We start from the raw sequence: 20,765 nt of genomic DNA, 5'->3' as shown, positions 1-20,765 counted from the left end.
TAAAACCCCCACAGACGGAGCTGAGGACAGAGCAGGGATTGTGTGGTTCAAAGACAGAAGTTCCCCAGACCAACCCAACCCAGAACAGATCAACCCCTTTCTCCTTCCTCATGCACAAGCCCTGGTAAACCTGGCACCAGGGAGGCAGCTAGACCTTTGCCCAGATGGCTCTTGCTAATGCTCATTGCTTTTATGACGCTTCAGAAAAGTATTTGATCTCTTAAGGGGCATTACTTCATTCCAACATTGGAACTGCTATTTCCCATATTGGGATGGATGAAAACTGAGTATTTTGGGTGGTCAGGAAATAGAAGCCAATGCCAGGAAATCAATGAGAGCGCTGGTTGTCTGCCACCTCTAGGCTTCAGTTCCCTGGCATTTCATGTTAGCCCCCTCCAGACTTTCTTTGAGAAGTGGTGCAGGTCTCCCGGCTGGAAGCAAGCTCTGAAGGAAAAGGATGTCTCTGAGGGAGCCTGTGATTCTCGGGGAGATTTGTGTGAGCGTGATGCCATGGGCACGTGTGCGGGACAGCTGTATGGGTGTTAGACTTGAGTCGCACTTGGAAATGTGTGTGTGGGGGAGGGCAGTGGCCTATGAACTGGAGTTTTTCTGAGAAGCTGGCTTTTCACAAATTTCTATTCAGTTATGAGAAATGCTCTGTATCTTATCCAAAAAAAAAGAAAAGAAAAAAAAAAAGGAAGAAAACAGGACCAAAACAGTAGAAGCTCTAATGATATGATCAAACCTCTACAAAAGCTCATTGATTTGGAAGGGGAAAACTGAACAAGCAGGTAACGAGAACATAGTGGACAACTTCACCTCATTCATACTATCAACCACAGCCTTTAGTCTATTGGCAAAAACTTTTTTGGTGCATCAGAGAAACCCGTGCAAGTCTTGTTCCTTAGAGCCGGACGGATGCAGGAAGGGTGGGTTAATTGGTGGAAAAAAGACCAACACTGTGTGAAAAGGGTGAGCGAGTGAGTGACTTTCTTTACGTATTACCTACACTTTGTAGTTTGGTAACACTTCAAGACCACAGTTGGGGATTGTAATCCTGCTTTGCTAAGTGTCTACTCGCTCGTGACAACCGGTCAGTCTCTGCCCTAGAAGAGCTTCCCAGTTGCGTCACTGTGTGTGTTAAAGGAGGGTGATGCCAGACTATGTGGAGCCAGCTGAAGGAAATGTGTACAATGGTATTTGGTGTTTCTTCGCAAAGAACAAACAAGTGGTTTTACATATCTGCCTTCAACCATGAGAGGGCAGGAGCCATCTTCACTAGAGAACAGAGGACAAGCTTGTTGCTAACCTGTTTTACTCTGTTTAGATGGTTTTCTGTAAGCACCAGCCGCAACATAAGCCAAAGATGCAGCCACATCCTGATGCAGAAAAGCTCTTGAGAACTGGACAGGTTGTGGGGAAGATGAAAAGTGCAAGTAGTTTGACCCGTGACCATTTCTAGATGCCTGAATAATAAGAAAAAAGACCTAGTCTTTGCTTCTCCTTTTGCCGAATGCCAAATATCCCTAGTCCTCCTCCCTTTTGCGATGGTGAGGTCTGTGTTCTCGCTGTTCAGGGACCGCTGAGAAAAGGAGCAGAGGAAGAGACAGTTGTCTGTGGGGTGGGAGGGTAGGAAAAAAAAAAAGGAAATAACAAACACAAAGGGGAAATATAAAGGCAACCATTGCACGTCATCCAGGAGGAGCAGCCTTGCTCTGGGCTGTGTTGTTCCCCTCTATGTCTGAGCGGGGCTGCGTGCGGTGCTGGCTGCTCCTGGTGCAGCAGGGCAGGGTGAGGTGGTAGGAATGCCCTGGAGGCAGCGGGGGGGAGCAGGAGAGGGGAGCATCTCCCATGAGGGGAGCCCCCAGCCTGGGCACGGCTTGCAAAATACCAGGGGGAACAATGCGGGCTTTGTCAGGGCTGGGTACTTGGGTTGCACAGATAAGAGCTGCGCTGGGCTGAATGACATCAAGTGAGAGCGTCCCACCCAGATGAGATGATCGCAGGAGGGACTGCACGGGCAGGCGACGCACAGTGTTATGACACATTCTCCCGGACCCTTTTGGCAATGGGAAAAGACAAAAGCCATTATATAATGACCTACTTGGAACAAGGACGTTTGTGGGATCTGAAACAAAGTGCTGAGCTTGTGCAACAGACGTCTTTGGGCCCCGGCTGAAACGTTTGCATTCCCAGCCCAGGAACATTTGTCCCGGAGGCAGAGGAAGGGATGCTGCTTCCCTCTCCAGACTGGAATTAGACTGTATTGTTATTGCTAGAAAGGGGTTGTATGCTCGTCTCGTTAAATGGGATTTTTCCTCAAAAATACAGCATGCTATGGAAAGGAAGGGTCCATTTCTTCCTCCTCTCCATCGCCCCCCTCCCTATAGTGGAGAGAAAGAAAGCACTTGAAGGTGTTTTTTTCCAATGGGCCTGAGGATTTTTGGCTGGGTAAATAAAGAGGGGGGGACTCACCGAGGACACAAAGTAAGAAATGAAAAACAAAGAAGATGACTCCCACAGTGCTACCCACTGCACAGTCCTCAGGAAACAGCTCTGCCATCTTACCTGGCCTGTGCCAGAGCCCTTCCCATTGACTTTTCAGAGAAAGCAACTCACAGAGGTCCCCTTTTAGGAGATCACGGCCTTATTTCCTACCAGGCATCAAAACAATCACCAAAGCTGAAATCTGAGCCACTGTTTGTTAATTGTTAGAGCTGGCCAAATTTGTCAAAACAACAGCCGTGTCCTGGGTTAACGCTGGTTTAGCCCAGGGTATGATTATTACTTCAGAAACAGGAAGCACTAGAGTTACAGTCAAATTAGATTTATTTTCCTGCCTTATCTATCAAGTCCACCATTTTATTAGCTTTCTACTTTTAAATTTTGTATAATTCATTTCCTCCTGCCTTGTAACCCTTTTACATGTCAATAAAATATCCATTCTCCTAACAGGAGAATAAACCCTAGAGATAACCAAAGACAGGGTGGATGTAGTGTGACAACAGAGGGCATTATTCAAGACTGGGCTATTAAAAACCATTCTAGAGCGAACAGTTACCAATTTACCTAATAAAGAATAAATCTGTCTTCTAAAATGGCAGGTTGGCCAATGTGTGAAACTGAGAAAAGTAGTTGGAAAGAAATCAACAGGAAGCCAATTCTCTCTCTCAATTTTTTTTTTCCCAACCTCAACAGGAAGCCATTTTTCTCTCTCTCTCTCAAAATTTTTTTCCCCCCAACCTTCTTAGGATAAATGCAATATCCTATTAGCTGCACAGAGGAGTGCAAACAGCGAGTGCAAACACAGCCCCTGCCCTGGTGGCCTGTTTGCTTAGCTGTACTGGCTGTTTGAGCAGCAATAGACTCATTCTGGAGGCATCAGCTGCTGTTTGCTGTAGCGGTTTAGTGACCTGTTGTGAAGAGTTTGGGCCAGTGTGTTGACAAATGCCTTTTCTGAGGAAGAAAGCTCTCTGGGATAGTCCCTGCTTTCTTTCTGGCTCTCTAACTCAGGTACCGGCCGTGCCCTAGCACGCTCCCTGTTGCTGCATTGGAGAGGGGAGTCTGGCTGGATCCCTGGGGATGTGCCCACACAGATGTGACCGTCCCTTTGCCCTGTGGTGGCATCTCAGAGGCTGATACTACGTGACCTGCAGCTGGTGCCCGTTCTCATCCTCAGCCTGCCCAAGAGGCACTGATCTTCCTGCCCTTGGCAGGAGAGCAGTCCGAGGGACAGATCAGGAAGAAACGCTTCTGCCCCATCCCTGCTGTGGACCTTCTTTTGAGGCCTTCCCGCAAGACAGGATTTTGGATGGTGTGTTCTGGCATTGTTAAAAACCCACCATGGATACTTCCCGGGCAGTCTGAGCCACCCCCGAGATCTGTGTGAGAACAGGTTCCTGCAGTGAGGTACCTGGGTAGAGATTTCTGCTTCTTCTGTCTCGTTATTCCTGAATCTACTGCCTCTTGTATATCCCAGATGTTCCTGGACACTGGGGTCCCAGGGCTGCAGCACTCCTCTCTCATCTTTAGCCTAAGCACTGCAAGGTATTGCCTCACAGTCCCCTTTTGCTTTCATTAGTTACGTGGCCACATGAAAAAATAGTCAGCCAGCCAAAGTGGCATAATTATAGTAATCTGCTAGGACTGCCCTTGCCTTGCCTCTCTGAGTGTCATCCAGAGTTAACTCTGCCTTACACGTTAAACCCACACCACTTTGGAGATGGCTTGCAGAAGCAGCTTCTGTGTCCAAACTGGGGTTAGAGGCAGGTTCAGCTGGAAGGTAAGTGTCCGAGGCTGAGCCAGGGCCGGGCTTGGCAACGTGGTGTTTAACTGAGTCTTGGTAGGCTTGTGAAAATGCACAGCCTGGGTACTTTCTGCCAGAGGAACTGGTGTGGCCACATAAAACTTGTGATTTTTTGTCCATCTCAACCTGCACTTAGCCTTTCTGTAGTGACTTTACCATTTTGGGACAGCAGGTCTTCAGCAATGACTCTGTACAGAGCGTTTCCTGAGTCTCCCCTTCCTTCTACCCAAATTATACTCCTCTTCTCAGAAAATACCCAATCCAACCAACACACATTCAGTTTAGGCCTAACTTTGACACACCTCAAAATAACAAAGACACAACAGAGTCTGCATTTCCTTATTATCCTCACACTGAAGGTCTCCAGATGTTACACTGCCTTTAATGCACTAAACCTTATAATCCTTACTAACTTCCTAACAAAGAGCTTCCCTCAGCCCCAGGTCTTGGTAGCTTTGGTCCCTGGTGGGGATGCCCCGGATCAGTCACCATTTTCTGTGTCCAGAGAAAGCTTCCAGACTGACGTGCAAGAAATGGGGATGCTTTTGCTATTTTCAAGATGGGTGGTACCTCCTCGCTCATGAGTCAGTGGGAACGCAGTGATTGGGCTGCTCTGTTGTGAATGTTACATGTCAAGTCATTATTTGTCCTCTGTAAAAGAAAATATTTGCTCCTTGACAAACCGAGGCAGCCCTTTCCCCTTCCTTTCCTCTTTAGCACGCTGGATTTTTCAAAGCTCTCACTTTTGGAACATTCTATTTCCAGTCCCGAGAGAGACAAGGTGACGAGCTGTCCTTCCTGATAAAAAGCTTGCAGTATTTTTACATTACAGAGTGGGTCTGTTTAGTTTGTGCTATATTTATACCAGGGGAAAAAAAAAAGTAGAGAAGTCTTTCCCATCCAGTAAGAGAGAAAATAACTCTGACCATGTTATTATGAACAACAAGTTTTTCTTCTACAATGTAATAAATTCATCTGAGCCAGGATTTGTACTGGGGAGGTGTTTTCATAATTATGGGGCAGGAGGGGACAGGAGGTGACTCTTAAACTGGCCTAATTAGAGAGGTCTAAAAATAAAGTAAGAGTAGCAATATATATATTTATTAAATTTGTATAAATATATATATAAAGCTACATGAACAGATACTATTTTTCCTCTCTTTGCAGATCTGGCAGTTGTTTCCTTCTCATGATCTGATCAGGAAGAGGTGAAGAGGCTCTTTGAGTGTATTTGCAGTGCTGGGCTCTGTTCCTAGGGCACTTTAGGGTCATGTTAGCACACAAGTGGCAGATATTAACACACTCAGAGCTTTATTCTTTTCCATAGGCTCTGGCATCATGAGATCCGGAGTCAGGAAGAAGTGTTATTCCTTTCTCACTGTAGTGCTCACCCTATTCAACAGAGACCCCCAATCACTTCTGGGGTAGGTAGGCTCAAGCTGCACAATGCTTAAAAATGCCTTGACCTCTTAGGAACTGCTGGGTGAACCATAGTTCGGTTCTGCACAGGGAAGGACATCTCTTCTCACTGTCCATCCGTGGCTTCCCTGGAAGAGTCCTTGAGTGCTGTTGACCCCATGAGCCTGGGCAACTTAAATACAACATGAGAAAGGTCATTCTCTGCTGACTCCATTATCTAAGCAGTATTTCTACAGATATTTTATTTGTATCGATACTGTGTTGGACCAGCAGCACACAGAGCACTTGTTATGATCTTCCAGTGCCAGCAAAATATGAAGTGACTCCTAATTTTGGAAGGGGGATAATGATGGTCATGGGAGGGGCTGTGGGGCATATATGCTGGTTTTAGATGAGAAGATTGTCTGGGGCCCCTTTGTCTCTCTGGGTGAAGGCTATTCCTGCTGTCTCTGTTCAAGTCAGTAGAGAGGTCGTTGTTTCTGGATTTCTCAATGGAAATTTCAAAAGATGCCTTTTATTGTAAATTTGTTTTTTTCATCTCCACCTGCAATTTACATGCATGCATAACTTGGCAAGAGCATGTCTATCACTAATGGTATACTGCCACCCCTTTTGGTTCTGACCTTGAATACTAACCGTTCCTCTTCCAAGCTAAAGACAGTCGATAGAGCCTGTTTCTTACAATTCCTAACAAACACAGTTATTTTTCATTTTAGCTTTGAGGATTCTCTGTTCAATTCTCCGATTAAAAAATGTGGTGAGTGAATTTTGTGAAAATGTTATGAAAACAAACAATATGTGAAAATGAAAGTCTATTATAATTATGCTGTTTCTAGCCATTTTTGCAAAATAACAAACACTCAGCACTTATAGTGTCAAGAGCATTATGAACATGAATTAGCAATAAGTATCAGATAATCATTATAATCCCTCTGGTCTATAACACAGAGAAACTGAAGAAGAACTGTGAAATGACACAAATCTCCCTGCAAGTCAATGGTGGAGCTCTTTGGGGAAGAGGCCTTTTCTATGTCCAGAGTTTTTCTGGCTCCTGGCCACTGCCTCAGTTCAAATAAAGAATAGCAGTGTCTGGACTTCCCATCTTTGCTCTTTCTTCTAAGTCCTGGTGCATCCCATTTCATGTGATTTTATCATTAATAACAAGAAAAATGTAAGTACTTCCTTGACAATTTCTGCTGGTAATGAGATTGTAATCTGAATGCTCCCATCCTTTGAAGCACCCATTGCAGGTACAAATACATGGCTTGCTATCTTGGCATCGTTTATTGCAGTAAGTACTATTTTTAATACTCACATGTGTACTTTGGGTAATAGGTTGGTTATTTTATCCTTTGTTTCTTCAGTCCCTACTTTTATGCAAAACATGACCTGATGCAGGTGCTTTATTAACATTTACTTTCTTACACTCATCTAAACCAAAAGCAAACCTCTCTTTCTTCATATTACATATATTTTACATCTAAAGACCTGCTATTTCCTGCTATCATCTCTACTTCCGAAGACCAATGCAAAGAAATCCTTTAGCTCTTTGTAATCTCCTTATCATCATTGGTTATTGCTTTTACATTATGATGGTTAAAACCACTGTTATGTCTCCTGGAATCTTTCCTCTTCGGAATTACTTAATTGGAGGTTTGATTTTTTTTTTTTACCTGTAGGTGTTACTTTCCTAGTATACCCATAGTTCTGCTTATCTGTATTTCTCATTACATTTTCTGTGGTTTCTTTCTGTCAGTCCCACTTGGAATAGAACCCTATTGTCTTCAACATGAAACAAATTCCTGTTACTTGTCTTTTAAACCAACCAACTTGTTCTTTATTTTATTTTCACTTTCTCTGTTCTCTTTTTGCTCTATGTAATAAAATGCAGTGGGACTTCAAGAAGACTAATTTAATTAGTCTCAGCTTCCCTTCAGGCTGCTTGTGGCTGGAGAAGAGCCCTAACTAAAACCATAAGGTCAACAACCCTTCCTTCCTGCACCTTCCCCATCTACTGAACAGAGCACCGTTGAAACTCTGTGCCCACATCCACACTTTGCTAGTAGTCCCTGATTTCATAATGGACTAAAGTAAACTTGGCCTCAGACTAATTCTTTCTTCTAAGATGCTGGCTGTCAGCCTATCTCCATCTGGAACGACTTCCTAGATATGCCCCTTGTACCACTGTGTACAATTGTGCCTGGAATTTGAATAGAAACTTTCTTCCTCTATAACTTATGACAGCAAAAATCAACATCATTAAAGAATAAAATGGGAGGGAAAGTGAGTGGTGGAAGAAATCTGGTGTCTGGTGCAGAAGACAATAGCTAAATATTCTGCTGAGAGTTTTGTCTGGAAACACTGTTAAGATTGGGGTTCTTTTCTCTGATTCTACTCTCATTTCTGTAGCCACCAAGGGTCTTTTGTGCATGAGAGAGACACATGAAGCCCTCCCTACATTACAGGTGAAATTGCAGAGCAGTCAGAGAGATCCAGGATTGCAGGGTCTCAAGGAACTTGAAACCTTTCCTCAGGGAGAGCTTTCTTCCTCCTGGTTTGTCCTGGTTGGATTTTGCTAATGAAATCCTTCCTAGGGACATGTTCAGTGGCTCACTCTACGAGTAGCTATAGGCTGTCCACATGTACTCTTAATTCAATGACACCTCTGCCTGTTTAACATACGCAGCACGGATATTTTAACAAACATTTCCTGCTTATTTAAATGTTTGTGCTTTGATGCTGAAAGCCAACTCCACCACTGGCCGAGGGATCTGAGCCCACTTCCTCTCCAGCAGCTACCATCCAGACAGGGGAACGTTGCAACCAAAGCAAGAAAGATTATGAGAGCTTCCATGTGCAATCCAGAAAGCCAGAAAGGGCTTCTGTTTCCAGAGCGCAAGCAAACAAGCTGCACCAAGTTTAAGTTTGGCGTACCTATATATAATTTTCAGGCAAAGTGTGAGGCTGGGAGGAGCGTCTGCTCTAGGGAAGCACTGTGACAGGGGTATCAGTTACGAAGTCCACGTACCACTCTTTTAGATTCAGAGATGATGCATCAGAATTTCCTGCTCCTTAACAAATCAAGTTTTAGACAGATAGGGGATGCTTTTTTAAAAGGTATATGCAAGAAAGAGGAGGCTAAAGTGCAGCAGGCATGTACCGGCAATGCCTCACTGAAAGGGGAGCCCAGTCACCCCAAGAAACAGGGGCTGCTAATTCACTGAGGGAATAAAGATCCCAGAGAGCCTGGGAAAAACAAACAGGTCCTTCTGGGGAGTGAACTGTTTTTCAGGATTCCTTGGCAGGCAACCAGCCACTCTGCTTTGTAAGGTCTTGTTCTTCCTTGCAAGGAAGAAAAAAATAACTGAAGGGCTCCTGTTTTCTTGAATAAGGTCATCATAATGTGCTCAAAAGGACCAGCGCCACTGCTTCTCATTGTGAGAGCTATGGGGTGTAGCTGCACATTACAGGTGCTTGAATAAACAACATTACCGCTTTCAGGAGAGGAGAAAATATATAAAAGACGAGCCTAATGACTTCAGCCCAGCCAGCTTTTCCCCCACTCTTCACAACCCCCCTTCCCGCATCCCAGACAGCCTCCAGCCCGATACCACTGCCTGTCTCCGAGTGCGTGACAAAGGAAAAAGGCCTTTTCTCCCACAGGAACAGCCAGTGCAACCCAGATAGGCTGTGGGGAGGTTTAACCCCTTCGCTGGCTGGCCACACGCCATGTACGATCACAAGAATGCTGTGCCACATATATCTATGCTGTGCCAAACATCATCTGTTTCCTGAACTATCCGTATTTTTTTTACTTACCTTTCCCATTCCAGCATGAGCATGTCCCAGCTTGACCACTACAGGGAAATTTGGAGTTGTGAGCTGAAAGACAAAAGAAGGACCTCCTCATTAGTTATTTCTTTCCAGCCATTGTATTTGCAATAGTTTACTTCTATTTAGTAGCTTTTATCCTCTTCCTGGATGTTGATGGGAGGATAAAAAGGTCAAATAAAGATTGTCCAAGTGGTAGGACAATAAGCAAATAGCTCATCACTGGGACCCATATGATCAGAAATGGAGGCCAGGCAGAATTCCTCAGATCTGACCCACTTCTGCTGCCTGATAGCAGTAACCTCTAAAACTTTCTTATTTGTTCCTGTTGCTTTTCCTATCCTGTAACATATGGATGTGTGTACACTCATATGTGTGTAAAAAAAGCTGCACCTGCAACCTTGACTAAGTGAACACTTTCAGATGCTGAAAACATCTGAATTGTGAGAAAGACAAAGGCTGTTTGTTTGTTTTTTTCCACACAGACTGCTTTGGCCTTTAAAGTGAGTGTGAGCAGTCCTTCAGCAGCTCCCATTCCCCTCCCGTCAGCAGTGGTGGGGGCAAGGAGAGAGGGAACAGGGGCCAACCCTGTCCAACTCACAGAGTCCATCTATTCATAAAGCCTCTTCCTCTCTTCTCTAAGTTCAGGGGTAGGTATAGGGAATAATAGAAAACAAAGAAGGGTTGGAATGAGCAATAAGAATAGAAACAATTATGCCATGTCTTCTCCCTGGCTTGTGTGGTGTTTACCTTGGGCCGGGTCCTGCCATCTGAGCCATGCAAGTGCATCTTAGTGCACATGTGGGATTTTACTTGGAGAAGTGCCTTCGCTGGACTGGTAGGAAGTGCACATGCCGGGAGTAACCAGGATACATACACCACACCTCCCCTACGTACCAGTTGGTCCCTTTCTACGCCTCTGTTTGACATCCCTGTGCTCTTCATCTTGCCTGTGCTCCTGATTCTTGTGGTGTAAATGCTATCCCTTCAGTACATAACCTGTTATTTTTTACCGCATATTTCATCTTCTTTAATGGGAATTCTTTTAAAAGACACCTTTGTCTTTACCTAAATGCCTGAAGCGATGAGCTCTATTCATTAAGCAGTTAACCTGGGGATCTGGCAATGGGAGGAAGTTGAATTTTGACAGAAAATTGGCTCTCCTATTTATTTAAGTTTGAGAATAGATAAACAAATTGTTCTTGTGCTAATTACCAATTGTCTGTATGGACAGGCAGGCGCTACGCCCTAAAGATAGAATGGTGCTGCAGTCTCCATCTGTGGCAGTTCAGTATAAATAACAAAATTAGCAATGAACACTGATATGTTTTGCTATTCAGCTGCTTATGTAAAGAAATGTCACAGGAGAGGGGAACAGTGAGTGCATCATGTTCTCAAACAACCTGTGTCACTTGTGAGGACCTTCTTTGGGCAGAAAGCTGAAGGATCCTCTCTGGACCACAGAAGGGCACACAGCTGCAATAAATCACAGTCCTGGCACAGGCAGGGACCAGCACCCACTGTTTCAGAAGAAGAGGCAAGAGACTGTGATAGGTGGCCATCCTGAAGCCCCGTAGTTAAGCATATGTCCAGGCACATGTGTTTGTGCTCTATTTCCCCTTCACTTCTCTAATTCATTGTAAGAGCCTGAAATTTAATTTGCTGCTGGCATAAATGAATCAAATGGAGGGCTGCACCTGAGGCTTACTGAAGATAGAGCTATGGAAGGACCGTGCCAGGCCTTTAATGCTGGAAGATGAAAGGTAACCTAGTAGTCAGGGCACCCACCTGCTCAGGCTCTGGGATACCTGGCTCGCTTCCCAGCTCTCTCATCCATGCCCCACGCACGCTGTTTGAGCCAAAGCGCTCGCAAGCCCCGGACTCTGTTCCCTGTTTGTGAGTGGAGGCAGCAGCTGTTCCTACTGCACGGGAAAAGCAAGCTGCACGCTGTGAGCCAGCCTGATACCCTGGCAAGGAGGCCAAAGAGATGTGCGGGATAGATAATGTTATATCCCCAGCTCAAAGCAGCCGGAGGCAGGAAGCGATATCTCTGCTGCCCCGGTTTTGTACCCTACCTGCGAGTTTTGTGGAGGGAGCCTGGCTCGAGCACGAGGCCCGGGAGTGGGAAGCATCTGTTTTCCTGTGTACATGCAAAGAAAGTTTGGGATCCAATAAACAACCCAAGTTTACTGCCAGCCTGGAAGAAACCACCGGCAATGACAACACTCTGCTCAAACCTCTCCCTTTCTCTTTGCTTCTTGGAAACATGAGCTCAGCTTTCTTGGTAAAGCTCAGCCTCATCCCGTGTAGGGGTGACTGGCTGGTGCCAGACCATGCTGGAGTCAGCAGCCGCTTGGCCTGGCCATGGTGCGTGGGGCTTGGGGTGAAACACAGATCCAGACTCCGAATGTGTGGCAGCCTCACTGGGAAAGCTGCAGCTCCAGGGAAACGCTGGAGCATGGTTTGTCAGGAATCTGCTTCTGCCACTGAAACCCCACCAAATTTCCATGTACGTGAACCTGCCTTACGGAGGAACCAGTAAGAGAGAGCGGCACATACACTTAGCTTCAGCTTATAACGGGTTTATCTAGTGCCAATGGAGTGCCTTTAGTCTGTGCTGAAGTTAGGTGGAATCGAAAGCTCTCAATAGTCCACAGGACTAAAGCAACCAGAGTCCACAACCATCCGATAATAGAACTAGGAAGCCCTTGCTGAAGTAGTGGAAGCGGGCTAAACTCCACTGCAGTCAACGGGGATACTTCCAGCTTCCACCAGAGTCTCGCTGGGACTCAAGTCCCACTTCTGTTGCTAATAAGGTGACCAACCAGCATACTTGGCAAGCACCCGGATGGCTAGGGAAGCCGAAGGAAGGGAGGAATACACGCAACTATGAGGCAATTCACACACATACATGGTGAGAAGTTCTGGGGGTGGCCACAGCCGCCACAAGGGCAGATGCTTGAGATGAGTATTCACACATACTTAGCCATAGATTTCCTGGGAAAGAAGATGCTTATATTCAAAGGATAGCACCAGAGTTTAATAAGAAAAGCATGTTTTTACTGAAATCATGCAAAGAAGTATGTCTGTGTCTTTCTATGTGTTTGTTTATGTGTTGTAAGGGCTCTTTTTTCTTAGAAAATGGGGAAAAACACTTTGATGCTTTTAAAATGTGCATGAACTGTTGACAGGGCTGGTATAGATGATGTCTGCAGGTTTTGGGATGGGACTGTAGCACTGCAGCTTGCTCAGCGATCAGACGCAGGGTGTTAGTTCATATGCGTAACTCAATCCTTTGAATTAAAATCCTATAAATGTATTCCCAGATGTTGTCACACAGAAGCCTTGAGATGGCAAGGTTTACATATGTGTCTAGAACTTGGTGTATGAAGATGCCTGTTTAGAGTCAAGCAGGAGTTTCTGTCCTGAACTAGGAGCTCAGCAAAGCCATCTTTGCTAGGAGTGAAGGGAGAGTCATGAAGTTATTTCCAACTTACAACACTGGTGGACCAAAGTATATCATTTTAGCCCCTGATTTTAAGGCCTCTGCTCTGTGTGTAGCGTCACTGCAAAGATCACTTTGCAGTTAATCAGTATTTTGGCACTGGTGTGTAAAAAGTGAGTGCCGGTATGCATACGTTAGCCTCTATTTGAAAACACATGGCTGTAAACTATGACACTTTCCCCTTTACCCTCTGCCCCTCCTTTCCAACAAATAATGAGGTTTTCAACACTTCTTGTAAATATATGAATGTTTTCTGTGTTTATTGCTGGTGGAGCAGGAGAACAGAGTTGGATCTAAATTGATCTGAAGGGAGGAATCTTAAGTGAAACCTGATCTGTCCCATAAATACAATGCTCTCAACCTTTTGTTTCACTGAGGCCCTCAAGAGAGATGCTGATCGTAGGTGTGTGATTTTGTGTACTGTCCTGTAGTCCATAAACAATGCAGAATGTCTCTTTTGATTTCCTTCTGCCATGTTTAGTTTTGTGCATTAGTTCACATTATCCGTCTCATCTCATACAATGCACTTCCAGTTTTCAGTATTATTCTTTCTTCTGCAAAGCCTTTCCAGTCAACGCTAAAATGAATAGTCCAGGGTGCAATGACATCATGGATAATATTAGGAAGGATATGGGGAGAGGGAGACACTAAAACTTTGGTGTCTTGGCACCAGTATTGTATTACCATAGCGGCTAGTGTTTTCAATCAGGCCAGAAGCCCCCATAGCACAAGGTATTGTAATTTTTGCTTCACCCTTCCCCCAGAAATAATACTGTGAATTTTTCAAGCTTTTATACTCTAAACCTGACCTTTCTGTTTATTTAGCTGCCTTTACTTGTATGATGACAAAGTCTGTTCTGGGTGGGTACCTAATGGATTATGGGAATGTTGTTCATGCACTTGAGAGCGAAATGTTGAAAGTAATGTGTGTGGCACTTCCCTGGTGTCAATTAAGTTGGAGGAGCAGTGAATATATATAATTTCCTGTAAAAGCAAGCAAGCTGATTCAAACCTACAGGAAAGTAATGATGTCATGACATGATGTCATTGTGTTTATGGAACTATCTTACTGAAAATCTGAGCTGAAGATCAGCACTGGTTGCAAGCCAGCCTTGCCAGGCATGGCAAAGTCAGGGCTGTATAGTGAAATATGGAGGAGAAGCAGTAGTGCTCTCTATTATTCACTTACTCACAAGTCGACGTAATCACCAACTGCACACAGTATGGCTTACTCAGTGGCTTAATACTGTTGTATTAAGGCCCCATGCAGGTTTGTGGTGGCCAGTGACTATGATAGACAAGTTGTTCCCCTCTGCTGTTTATCAGATCAGAAATAGTATAAGAAACAACAAGCAATGATGGGAGAATATGTTGAACAATAAGAGTTGCCAGCATTAACATCTGTGCTCTATTAAAGACATGGGATATGGATTCCTTTAAAACACACACGTGTGTATTCATTACGGTCTTATAATTATAGCACAATGCAGAAAAAATAATTAGTTGGGGAAAGAGGGCCTATGCTTCCAAGCCAGCTGAAGTAAATCCTGAGGAAGAGTAGGTATGCTCAAGGGTCTGTGGAAGAAGGAGGAGATAGGGGTTATGATGAGAAAAGTGATGAGATACTTGTGACAGGAGTTCAGTAACAGCTGGATCAAGACAGCATTGTACAAGGTAGGACCTGAAGCAGTATGGGGATTGATAGATGGGATGGCAGCTGGAATACAACAGTGCTCCTTCTAGCAAAAGAGGAGACAGCGTATCATTTTAGGATGAGTTAAGTTTTACAGAGCTTTACTGAGCTGGGGCAATGAAATCACTGCTGTGGACAAGGTGGATGATTTAGTCCACGGTAGTTTTAGTAGTTTGTAAGGGAGGCTTGTAAAATCAAATGGGAATAAGCTAACACACTTGATGCAAAGCACGGTGAGGACAGAGGCCAAAGTTTTAGCAAGCAAGCTAGTTTTGGAGGTGGCACAAAGAAGAGGCAAGAATGAGGCTGCTAATTACAGGGTTTGGGGGGAGAGAAAACATTCAATAATTTGAAGGGGACATCACTGCTGCAGGCCTGGATATCTGTGAGAGCAATGGGAGGACCAGGAATGAGTGCAAAGCAAAGGGTTAGATTTAAGATGCTTTAGATGGATGGACTTTTCATTTCATTTAGCACTGGAGCTGAGACCTCCAGTTTCAAATAGGAATGAATATAGTGAGTAACTAGATGGAGATATTGCATAAATCAATTTGTTCTACTAACTGAAGTCAGCAGTGCGTTAGGTTGCAAAGATCCTTCAGGGTGGTAAAAAATTATCCTTTGGTAAGGATTCTTCTATCAGTGCTTCTAAAAAGCACAACACACACACAAAAAAAAAAAAAGAAAGAAAGAAAGAAAGAAAACCCAACATCAACATGACTTAGTCTCCACATCCTCAAGTAAACAAACCACAAACCAATGTTTCAGGGCTCCTAACACTTGCTGTGGTTAGAAAAGGTCACGGAAGCAAGTGGAAAGGGTTAAGCACGAAATGGAACTTTTTTGTCATTAATTCCACCTCTAATGTTACTTAACTTCTCCTTTACTTGAGACAGGATGCTTTTGGGTTCCCAGTAGTCCCCCTCAGCATTTGGAGGACAAGAGTGTGAGCATTTGATATTATTCTCATCCCCTTGGAGCTTCAGGTGTGAGAATTATATGAACATACCCAGACAAGCAGATGCTCAGCAAAAAAATAATATAGTATGTGTGTGTATGCACATGTGCGTGCTTGTATTCACACACATCTAGCAGTCCTGGTCAATAAATCCCCATTACCACATCTTAAAATACAGGAAGGTTTTTTAAAGGTTGTTATGAGTACATAGAAAAGTTTAATTTCTTACTGCGTGGTGTTCACTTAGCCAGTATTTTGCAGTGTAGCCTTTAGGGAAGCCTCTTGTCTTCCCTTGTTTGCTAGGAGAGTGAATACATTCCCCCAACTCCTTATCTTGAAAAACTGTTTAAATATTTTTTGTGGGATGCAGTGGAAGAGAAGGAGAAACTCTTGAGTTTCCTCTTCCCCCAACCTGAATTGGGTACCTTTTGCTGTGTTTTTCTCTAGTTAGAAAATTCCATTCCCCACATAAACACATTGCAGAGGGAGAGATTCTGAACACCAGTTGTTGACAGGGTGGGGAACTCTCTAGGAATTTTCTTTTGATGGGTTACCTTCGGAAAAAGTGTAGCACCTAAGCTGTAGTAGAAGATACAGGAAGGAGACAGAGGGGGAAAAAATGCTTTATGAAGTTATGCTGGGGTCTTTAAAGACATCTCTCTTCCAACAACACCTCAGGTTCACAAGACGCAGGCAAACAGAGCTCTCTCTTCACTCGGAAGGCTTGACTGTCCCTCTTTTGGGACAAACTCTGAATTCTCACTGATTTCAAAATGAGCAGCATGGGGTTTCTTTGGAGAGGACAAAACTTCCCTGAACTTCACAGTGGAAAACAATCTTCAGCAACAGGCACCATAAGAGTAATTAGGTCTCACTGCAGCTGATCTTTGCCCTGTTACTGCTGGTCTCTAACCTCACCGTGCAGTCTGCTGCAGGTGCTTTCCTGTCTCCAAAGGGCAAAGTGAATACGGTTCTCACCCCAGCTTTCACACAAAGCGAAGATGCGTGCCCTGACTGCAAAGCTTGGGAGAATCACACACGACTCCAAGGGCTTGGTCGTGATTTCACAACCTTCTGTAGCACGTTTGAGAGTGGTGCAGTTATGTCAGTGTAAAATGAGAAGCGGGCCCTGGGCTTATTAGTACATTCATCGAGAAGTGCTCTGCCTGACAGAAATGGCTCTGATGTTTTGTTGTAAGTCTCATGCTGTTGTAACTGTGCCAATGACCCTGTGCAGCCTTGGCTGACATTGCCATGTCAGATGCTGGCAGGAAGAGGGCCACAAGCAATGAGCCATGGATGCTGCCTTGTACAGGGAACAAAATACCATGGTCCACTGGAACGTTTGAAATACCCTCTAGGCTCCTGAAAGCTGTTGGGCACTGGATCACCGCCTCCTTCCTTCTTGCCATTCTTCAGCACTCGGAGCTAGAGAAATAGCAGCACAGAGAACCAGGCAGTCACAGCTGGACTTTTTTGAAAGATCCTGGGTTTATTTTTATACTTTTTTAAAAGCACAGATAGTAATCCTGATTAATGCTCCAGAGTATAAGGGACTTTGGACATAAAGAATAACAAGGAACACGGGAAGTGTCACCCTGTAGCTGGCATATGAGGCTACATCTATACTAGTAAATAGAGCAATGACATAGCAAGGACAATGGCCCTGAACTAACCGCCTGTGTTGTTAAATTGTTAGACTGATCTCTGGCATGTTCTGGCTCAAGCCAAATAGCCTTCTCCCAAACAATTCCCAAGCACAACATGGAAACCAGCAAAAGTCTGCAGCCATACCCCATAGGGTACTCTGGAGGCTAAGAGAGTTTGATAGCACGCCTGGGGTTGGACCATGCCAGAGTTGCCAGAGAATGGGCCTGGCACTGTATGGTTTGCTACTGTTAATGTAACCTCAGTCTGCCTCACAGGGTTGAGCAGGAGAGGAGTTTTTATCTCACATTATGCCCTATCTTTGTGTGCTCTCACATTAATGTTTTATTTTGGTTGTACAGACGAATGGTGTCTCACATTCAGCCATTCCCATATGATAATTTCCACTGACTACCTTTTGCAGACCGAATTCATAGTGGGTAAATTTTCACCTACAGCCACAGATATTTACACCACATATCTTTTGTCCACTGACCTGAAAAGTCAGGTATTACCTCACATGAGAAATGTTTATGCTATGGGCCCAGTTTGTCCTGTTTTACAGCCAGATCTTATTTTCAGCATTTTGAGCCCTGAGGCTCATGCAGGAATTTAAATACTTCGCTAATGTGGCCTGGCAGTGAGATACACAACCTGTACTTTTTGTGCTTTGGGACATAAATGTGGGGAGTAAGTGTCTCTAAAGCCCTATTCCACAGAGCTAACTCCTCCATGGGCTGCATCAAAGAGTTGAACACTGTCAGCAGCTCTTCTGAACCCTGAAGTTGTTGTGGCATCTTTTGTAGGCACCTAGAGCAGGTGGGTGTCACGTATGAGCCTTGTTCTTCCTACCTCCTCATTCTTGTGCTTCACAGTTTCAAGTTTCTTTCTCCAGATAAAAATCTTCTATGTTTATCCAGACTAATTTTTCACTCATGTCAGAGACACTGAGGACATGAAAGGCAGCCATTGTATCCTATGATTGAATTAGCTCTGTGTCTCTTGAGATTTCCTAGGAACTTTCAAATTACATATTTTTGGTAGGAGCCAAAAACTGTAGGAAGGGCTCGATTTCACCATCTCTCCAAATTCAGCAGTTGCTTGGGGAAGAAAATGTGGTCCCAAAGTGCAAACTTCATATTTTCAAAGTTGAAAGTGTCATGTTTCAATGATTCTGTGAATGAGCACTAATTAACTTTTTTTTTTAATCCAAAGGGGAAATGAAATGCTTTCAAACCGTAAAAGGGAAGTTTTTCTGACATGTATTTTATTTCTCCATGTTTCATTCTTGAGGCTTTTTGAGATTTTGACTTTGGGTTAGGGAACTAATCTGAACCCTTGAAACCTCTCAAGAGCTGAGAAAACCTTTTCCCACCTAGGCTTTAAGGGCATGAGCCCACAATGGCACCACGTGGGTATTTGTCTCCCTCTCGTGGCTTACTCCATGAGATAAGATACAATCCTGCTCCACCTGTTTGCTAAAGCCATTAGAGCTTCCAGTGAAGTGGAAGAAATGCATTCAGTGGGTGTCCTGTGTGACTATCCTATATGCAAACTTTGCCTGCGATCTCAGTGCTGAGCGACAACCTAGTTCGCCATCAGGAGCCAATACCAGTAGGGGAGTCGAGCAGGCTCCACACAGGACATAAGCAGAATTATTTTCAGCTGGGACTGGCTTCTGTTTACATCTTTTCCAGCTGTAACGAGAAAGGGGCTCCTGAAGTGAATGCATTCAGAGGAGGACAGAAGAAACCACTGTGTGGATCAGCCTGTTTCATCTCGCAACCACCACCTCGGTCAGCGGCATTTTTCCCCTGCTGAGCACACACATTGATGTATCGCAGGCTGCAGCGGCCAGGAATGGCAAGCAGCAGGAAGCAGAGAAATTCCTTTCGGAGTAACACATAGACCCTCTTCTTTAGCTTGGGCAAGCCCGGAGCGGCAAAGGATGCTGTGGTCTCTGTGAGCCCACTCCTTCTGTTTTGCCTAGAGAGAAAGGGTTCGCCCTTTACTGGAAAAAGAGGTGGAGACCTGAGCTGATTTCATCTGTGAGGCAATATCTCCACTTCTCTGGGATAAATGAGACAAATGTGAGTGAGCTGGTCCACACCCAGTACAGGAAGGTATTTGTTTCTTTCCCAGGCACATTACTGAGGCTGTCATGGGATCCAGGTAGGATTTTGGAACGTGGGCAGAAACCCGCATGGAGGTAAATGGGCATGTGCCTGAAAGAAGGGCATTGGGCTCACCAGGCGAACTCATGTCTGGCAGTCTGGCTGGAGGCAGCACCAGGCGCAGGGGGTGAGGCAAGAGGAGCAGAGGAACCTGTTGTCACCGAATGCGCTGTCCTTCCATCACTGCACGAGCAATGTGCTCGTTCACAGGCAAAGTCTGAAACTAGTCTGGAAAGATGGGTACTTGTTTCCTTATTACAATTCTACCTCTTTTCTTCCCATCAGACTTCATGCCATTAAATTATTTCCCAAAACTGGTCGCTGAAATCTTTTAGAGTGGTCCTGGCTTGCTTTCTTATGGAGGTAGTGCCAGCACCTCAGAAATGCAGCAGCTGAACTTCTCTGCTGAGCTTCTGTGCTGCACAAACAGTTGCTATCAAAATTTATAGACCAAACTTCAGGGGAGTGGGAGCTCCTTTTAAACAATGACAACAACAAAATCTTTGCACTGACAAAGAAAAAATGTTTACTCTCTCAAAGAAGCTAAATCATACCTTAATCTGTTTAGGACTACTCAAAACCTGTAAGACAAAACTTAGTCTCAAGTGGGAGAAGCCAGCTGGGCTTTTCACTTTTTCTTGGTTGCGTTTCTTAAATTCTGAAATCAAACAGAGTTTTATATACACTTATCCTTGTGGGCTTCTCAACTGATGAGTTTTCACCCGTCAGTTGTGGGTGGGACAATGAAGAAAATATTCAAAACTTCCCATGCAGAGGTGGCTCAGCTAATTCCATTCTCCGAGAGTAGCAGGTGTCCAGACTGTGTGTCTGTGCACTTTTGGACTTCGGTAGCAAGAACCTCTGATACCGGACCTTGAGGACAGAGTACTATTTCATATGTATTTTGTAGACAGCCCTAATGAGCTAAATTAGTTCGTCTGCATCATAAATGTAAAGCAGCGCACACTGGATTTGTCTCTAATTGTGGCATTGCTGTGGTGATGGGTTGCAGACTTTTTTTTTTTTTAACTTTCTCATTAGTACTTAGCTTTAGGCATTTGTGAGAAACCACAGCCTCCAAAAGCTCCCACTCCTGTCCTCTTAATTTTGACTCACAAGGTTTTAATGGATGAACAGAAAGCAAAGAAAGCCTTTGGTTCTCATACCATTCAGCAAACCTCCGGCTGGCACTGGCATTGTTTGGGAACCCTTGTGGGGATGAAAGCAAACTC

General features: G+C 44.5%; 1 protein-coding gene across 3 annotated transcripts in view; it reads right to left on the bottom strand.

Moving 5' to 3' along the window:
• The window catches only part of SYN3 (synapsin III), a 260,724-nt gene that overhangs the window by 23,572 nt on the left and 216,387 nt on the right, over positions 1–20,765 (bottom strand). For all 3 annotated transcript variants that reach the window (XM_069807362.1, XM_069807363.1, XM_069807364.1), the window contains one exon: positions 9,545–9,607. In XM_069807362.1, the coding sequence (XP_069663463.1) occupies positions 9,545–9,607 (63 nt within the window). The remainder of the gene's footprint in view (positions 1–9,544; positions 9,608–20,765) is intronic.

The sequence above is a fragment of the Haliaeetus albicilla genome, chromosome 19 (assembly GCF_947461875.1).
Source record: "Haliaeetus albicilla chromosome 19, bHalAlb1.1, whole genome shotgun sequence".
Classification (NCBI taxonomy): Eukaryota; Metazoa; Chordata; class Aves; order Accipitriformes; family Accipitridae; genus Haliaeetus; species Haliaeetus albicilla.
This window is presented reverse-complemented; position numbering and strand designations above follow the sequence as displayed.